Source organism: Danio rerio, chromosome 6, assembly GCF_052040795.2.
Source record: "Danio rerio strain M-AB ecotype USA chromosome 6, GRCz13ab, whole genome shotgun sequence".
Taxonomy (NCBI): domain Eukaryota; kingdom Metazoa; phylum Chordata; class Actinopteri; order Cypriniformes; family Danionidae; genus Danio; species Danio rerio.
In genome coordinates, this window is record NC_141026.1 from 32,925,958 (window position 1) to 32,932,500 (window position 6,543).

The 6,543-nt window shown below is 35.6% G+C and overlaps 3 protein-coding genes across 6 annotated transcripts in view; 1 reads left to right on the plus strand and 2 right to left on the minus strand.

The window, feature by feature from the left end:
• The window catches only part of lepr (leptin receptor), an 847,758-nt gene that overhangs the window by 244,438 nt on the left and 596,777 nt on the right, over positions 1-6,543 (minus strand). The gene's annotated exons all lie outside the window — the stretch shown is intronic.
• Positions 745-5,294, minus strand: pars2 (prolyl-tRNA synthetase 2, mitochondrial). The gene is given in 3 exon segments (NM_205555.2): positions 745-1,740; positions 3,719-4,284; positions 5,172-5,294. Coding segments are annotated over 2 exon segments (1,434 nt in total). The 5' UTR covers positions 4,271-4,284; positions 5,172-5,294; the 3' UTR covers positions 745-858.
• Positions 5,426-6,543, plus strand: part of dnai4 (dynein axonemal intermediate chain 4) — a 13,947-nt gene continuing 12,829 nt past the window's right edge. For 3 of the 4 annotated variants that reach the window (XR_015492787.1, XR_015492788.1, XM_087255619.1), the window contains exons 1-2: positions 5,426-5,563; positions 5,829-5,988. Coding sequence is in view for 2 of the 4 variants with exons in the window: in XM_087255619.1 (XP_087111745.1) it covers positions 5,514-5,563; positions 5,829-5,988 (210 nt within the window). In the remaining 2 variants the exon portion in view is untranslated. 4 annotated transcript variants of the gene reach the window in all.

Below are 6,543 nucleotides of genomic sequence, written 5' to 3' on the forward strand. Positions count from 1 at the left end.
GAACCTGATGTGGTTTTACCGCATCAAATATTAATTTAAATAAACATGTATTCACCTATTTTCTGGCTATCAAAATCAGAGCCAACTAATTATTATTTTTTTAAATTATATTAATAAGAAGCACACCTGTAAAAGAGAACACACTAAGTTTTATGTAGATTATATTAAACTCACACTGATTATAAGTTGGTTCACTCCGATGTGGCAACTCCTGATGAATAAAGGGACTAAGCCAAAATGAAAATGAATGAATGAAGATTAAATGTTGCATGTTTCCTACAGAAATAAATAAAAAATAAAAAATAAAAAATAGGCATTAATATTTTTGGTGAATCTTACCATTTCAGTCGCATTTTTTGAATCATGTTTTTTTATTTTATTTTTTATTATCATTATAATTTTTTTAAGCTTTTTTAGATAACCTTTAGTTCCTTATTAAAAATATAATATCTAGCAATGTCCTCCCTGCAGGTAAAAAGCTTTAATTTTCCTTTAGAAACAATAATATATGACAAATATTAGACAAAGTTATGATTATGCTAATGAGCAAATTACATCATCTATCAGGTTTTCGGGCAGGTTTTTTTTAAAGCAAGTTTGCACTGACAATCTTGGGCAATCATTGTCATTGTTCATAGTCTCCATGGCCTTTTTTCTTTTATCACTTACCAGTGCTTTAAATAACAATAAATTCCACTATGAATCTTAATTGTTCTACAGAAGCAAGAACACATTACAAAATTGTTACAAACAGACCACTTTAATAATCAACATTTTCTTGTTATAACACTTATAATATTTATACATCACACTCTTTTTCTCTTCACCATCACCTAGCCTGATAAATGTACACATATATTAGATAGTTTCAACCGTACTTAAAAGATCAACAAGCCCATCTTTACTCAAAAAGAGAGTCTCTCCACTTTGCTGACAAACCACCTCAAAGCTGGCCAGATCATCTAGAGCCGTCTGGCCCACCACCACCACAAATGGATACCCCAGAATTTTAGCATCCTTCAGTCGTTTCCCAATGGTCATTTGAGTCCTGTCATCCAGTACCACCTCACCTCTCAAATTTGGAAGACTGTTTCCCAAGCTTTGAGCCAGTTCCTCAGCCTTCTGTGTGGCTTCATGTGCTTTACTTCCCTTTTTAGGTGGCAGGACACACACTTGATAGGGAGCTATCAATCCAGGCCAGCGAATGGCATCCTCTGTGGACATCACCTCTATAGAAGCTGCTAGTATTCGAGTGACACCAAGTCCAAAACATCCCATCTCTGCCACCGCAGGCACATTGGATGCATTAACAAAAAGTGCTTTAAACGCCTGTGAATATTTAGTGCCGAGGTAAAAAGTGTGGCCCACTTCAATGCCTCTGGATTCAGTCAGTTTGCCTGTTTGACACTGCGAGCACTCGGCCTGTCCTGGTTCCATGGTCTCAATGTTGGCAGAGAAGCCGCAGTTTCCACAAACAAGTAACTTGTCTTCGCCAATGTCTGCTGGCAGCTGAAACTCATGGGAAAGTGTGCCTCCTATGTTTCCAGTGTCAGCCTGGACCTGCACCCACTTCAAGTGCAGTCGGTCGAGTATACGTCTATACGCTTGACACACAGAGTTGTATGTGTGGAGAGCTGCCTCCTCATTAATGTCAAATGAATACATGTCTTTCATGTAGAATTCCCGACCTCGTAAGAGTCCAAATTTTGGCTTCTGCTCATCACGGAATTTGCGTGTTACCTGTAAGACATAAGCATGTTGTGTATTTATATAGACAGCTGACCAAACATTTGATTACAAAATTGTTTTAGTTGGACCATTAAATGGCAGAAAAAAAGAGAAAAATAAGTAAATATTAAAACCCCCATAAAGCAATATGAAAAAAAAAAAAAAAAAAAAAAAAAAAAAATCGCCCTAATGTCATTCCTATCCTTTAGAATTTGATTTATTTTTGAAATACTAAATAAATTATTTTCAATGAAATAATGAGACTGTTTTTCAAAGAAATGTCTGTCATTACAGACAGGTGGTAACCAAACAGACTTTAAAGGTGCGTTTGTGAATTAATAATATCTAATTATTTCATACAAAATAATTTCAGTTTGTGAACAGACACCACTGATTTAATTTAATCACACATTAACACAAGTACAAAGAGATCATTAAGCATGGCATTATCAGTTGGTATATGCATCACATGCAAAAACCAATCTCTTTGCTTCTTGTGCATTACATGCACCTTTCTCATTTACCAAACTGTAACCATTGTCTAATAAAATGATCTCTTTTACATTTTGGTTGCTTGGACTTTTAATGGAGGGAAAGATACCTCTTAGGATTCATAAAAAAGCATTATTCAAAAATGTATTAATTCAAAGTCTAAGGATGGGTCCCTCTCCACTTTTAGGTACACACTCGCTACTTCCACTCAGAGGAATCCCCCCTCTATTTTACAGTGGTTTTCACTTCGTCAAGTACACAAGAGAAGTTTACATGGACATTCGCTTGACCTCTCGATTTTGACTGAGAGAGAAAGTCTGTTTCATATGTCTACTCCAGCACCTATTAATCCCAGAATGCAATTGTGATGTCACAACAGTGTGGTTCTCGAGTGCCCAAAGGTTTAGAGCATTCCATTTAAACCCATTCAGATGCTCTCAAAAGCTATGTTTCCATCCACCTATTTTTATACGCATTTTGGATACGAGCATAAAAAAGGTTAATGCAAACACCAAGATGCGCATAAATTTTGGAAATGCACATAAAATTGTATGCGCATAAGTGAGTAGGATAAACTATTAATTTGGTAAGACAAGATGCACATGAACTATGATGGAAACCTTTTTACTGAAGAAATTCAAGTATGCGCATTAAAAAAGGTCATGTGTTTGTGTTAAAATAGATCATGCGATGATAAAAATTTGTGAATGGACAAACTAGCAGGCAGAGCACACTGTAAAAAATCTATAATGTTGGTTTGGTCATTAACTATTGAAAAATGCCTTAAATATTTCAGTATTAGTGCTTTTATATTATTGATAACTGTCAAGATTGTCTGCGTTTCATGGCTTCGAACATCACCAGGCGTTCATTGTGTGTCGGCATGGTCTTCTGAGGTGAAAGTAATTTATTAAATTTTAAAAAAAGCTTTATGCAGCTTCTTCTACCGCAGCAAATTACGTTTTTACTGTTGATATTTGGCGTCAGTTAATCAGGAAGTGATGATTATGTTCTCTTTGACTGGTTGGATGGAAACACTGCTTTATTCGCACATCTTTTATGCAATATTCCTGTTTTGCGCATAAATTTAATTCACATTTATTGGATGGAAACATAGCTAATGAGATAGATAAATGTGAAAGAGATAAATGGAAGTTAGCAAGTGAAGGGCATAAAAAACAGAACTGAGTGAATGACTGGAGGCTGAGTAAATAATGACTGTATCTTAAAAAAAGCATAGTTCATCCTAAAATGGTAACTCACCTTTGTGAGATTCTTACTTCTGTTGAAAACAAAAGAAGATATTTTGAAGAAAGCTGAAAACTGACATTCATATAAAAAACACTGTTGAAGTCAATGGTTACAGGTGTCCAGCTTTCTTCAAAATATCTTATTTTGTGTTCAATGGAAAAAAGAAATTCAAACAGTTTGGAACAAGTAAAAGATGACAGAATTTTTGTTTTTGCGTGAAGTATCCCTAGAATCTTTTCTTTCATACCTGGTAGAGCAGAAGTGGCAGCTTCTTGTAAGACATGGTGGTCTGGGAGGCAAAAAGCTCAGTGACTGCTTCTTCGTGAGTCGGTCCGAGACAGTATTCTCCATTGTGCCGATCCAGCAGTCTGAACATCTCCTTTCCCATGAGCTCCCAGCGACCACTTTTCTTCCACAGTTCTGCACTGCAGAGCGCTGGCATGTCCACTTTCTGCCCACCGATCGCATGCATCTCCTCATCAATGAGCCGGACCAGCTTCTCCAAGGACCTCAGAGCCACAGGCAAGTAATAGAAGCAGCCGGGGTTTGACGGATGGATCAGTCCAGTCTGCACCATCAGTCTCTGACTCCGACATGTCAGGTCTCCTCCATCCTGACCTTCCCGGAGGTTTGATGGCTGGAAGAGGCGAGACACGAGCGGTGTTGGGATGACTGGTTTGGAAGAGGCAGAAACAGTGTGGATGGTGAGGTTGAGGTGTCTTCTCTTTAATGTTTTAAAGAGAGTTCTGGACAGGAGGGTTGGGAGCTTGCGATGGCAGTGATGCATAACTGACTCCATTTTTGACAATTATTCTAAAGGAATAAAAAACAGCATAAACAAAGGTGCACCAACTTTTTTTTCCTCACAGAAACAGACTGCCTGCATAACCATACCTATTTAATTCTTAGCAGCACTTTTACACTGAATGCAAGTTTCAAAGACTTGCAATATTTACCTGATTTTTATTTGACTAACTAATGCAAAAAAGGTCTATGGTATGACAGTAAATTTATGTAATATTGAAAAAAAAACTAATTATTATTATTTGCTTGTTTAAATTTTGTTATACTTTATGAGCAAATACAATGACTATCATGTTTGTGTTATGATTTACAGAATAATATAATAACAGAAAAATCCTGCAGGAGTATTTGATAAAATTATTTTTTTTTGACAAAATATATTTGAGACATTAAAGCATACACTTTTTATAAACTTCTCGTGTATGTAATAAACCAGTTATTATAAATCATCATATATTATATGTTGGCACAAAGTATGCATTTTGAGCTAACTTATTGCTATGACACTCTAAAATGTAGAATGTATATATATTTTTTACCATCATTTTGTATTTTACTTGCTTTGAACATTATTTTACAGTGGGTCTCTGAGTTGGAAAGAAAGGCTATTATGGTTCTAATACAATGTAAGGATGAGATCTACACTTAGAATGAATAAATCACCCATGTACAATGCAACTTTTAATATAACTTTATAAATGAATATTAACATAAAATCAACTCTATGACTTTCCATGATACACATCGGATGGCAAACAACAAGATAATTTAATTCAAACAACCAGCTAGGCTTCACAATTAACGTTAGATAAATCTACTCTGATTTACCTGCTGTCATGAAGCTAACCGGTTGGCAATTTATAACACAGAAGAATAAAACGTGAAACGTAACTTACCGTAAGTTATGTTTTGTTTCCAGCGTATATTTTACACAAATACTGTCAGATCAAACCAAGATCATTGTTTGGGCGCTTATGATTTTGTACATCAATAAAAACACAACTAAAACGTCGCATGTGCCAGAACGATGACCTTTTTCTTCTGGTGAATCGTGCAGGGTGTTTTCGCGCCACACCGCCACCCGCTGAATGGAAGTTGAAGCGCACACTACATTTAACCAGCAGGAGGAGTCTGTTTCTATGGTTATTTCAAACAAGATGAAACACCATTACCGAATTGTCCTACATAACTTCTAGCCATCCACCCATCTGTCCTTATCGCTTTTAAAGGTCTAAAACATGTCTAACACAACAGTCACACAGAAGAGACGCACTCTGAAGGTCGCCAAGTAAGTTTATACAGTGCAACTGTTTATACAACTTGGACGATGTGATTAATTGTGGTTTAACAGCATGTCACAAGTAAATTAGCTTACCTAGTTTATGTTTTCAACATGAGATTTTAAGTGGTGTCCTAGGGTTTCACTTCATGTTTTACTACTTAAACTGTTTGTAAAGTTTTACCATTTTTAAATTGTTAATGCAGCATGTTTACTTGAATTTGTGTGTTTACATCCTCTCATAGACTGAAGCAGGTTTTTTTTTTTTTTTCAGGTCATCCAAAACACTAAATGTGTCATCTGGTGTATTTCGTCCGAATCAAAGCACCACAAAGAGCATCAACCCTTTATTCAGCGGGAAGAGCTTTGGTTCTACAGGTGACAGTAAGGTTGTGGATAAGATCTCAGCTCAAACTCCAAAACACACTGCAGTGGTAATGGACATTTTATTATTTATGCCGACTCAAGTAATGAAATGAAAACGATTAGTTGTATATGGAATGACTATTCAGCAATCACAAGTTTAGTTAATTTTGACTGACATGACAAGCAAATGATAATGTTATAAAAAGCAACGAGTTAAGCACCTGATGCATGTCCTAAAGCATTTGCAATTTGTTGGAAGGAATGAGAAACTGCTACTATGATGTGCACAAATTACTAATTGTTTTGAGAAATGCATTAACTGTTGTCCAAATGTAAATAGTGCTATGAGAAATGCATCAAAGTGACTGAGAAAAACTGTAACTAAAGCTGTGAATGCTGAATAGTCATTCCATATAAAACTAATAGTCATATTTCATTACTTGAGTCATTACTTACAAAAATGTTGAACTAGTTCTCAAAATCTGTCAAGCTAATTTAAAAAAAAAATATTTAAATCTTTTTTTTTCCTGAAAATGTCTTCTAAATTGAACAATTTCATGTTGTGTTGTAGTGTGTTGTAGGTTCAGTTCCAATATGAACTGCAATATTGATTTCAGTTGTGC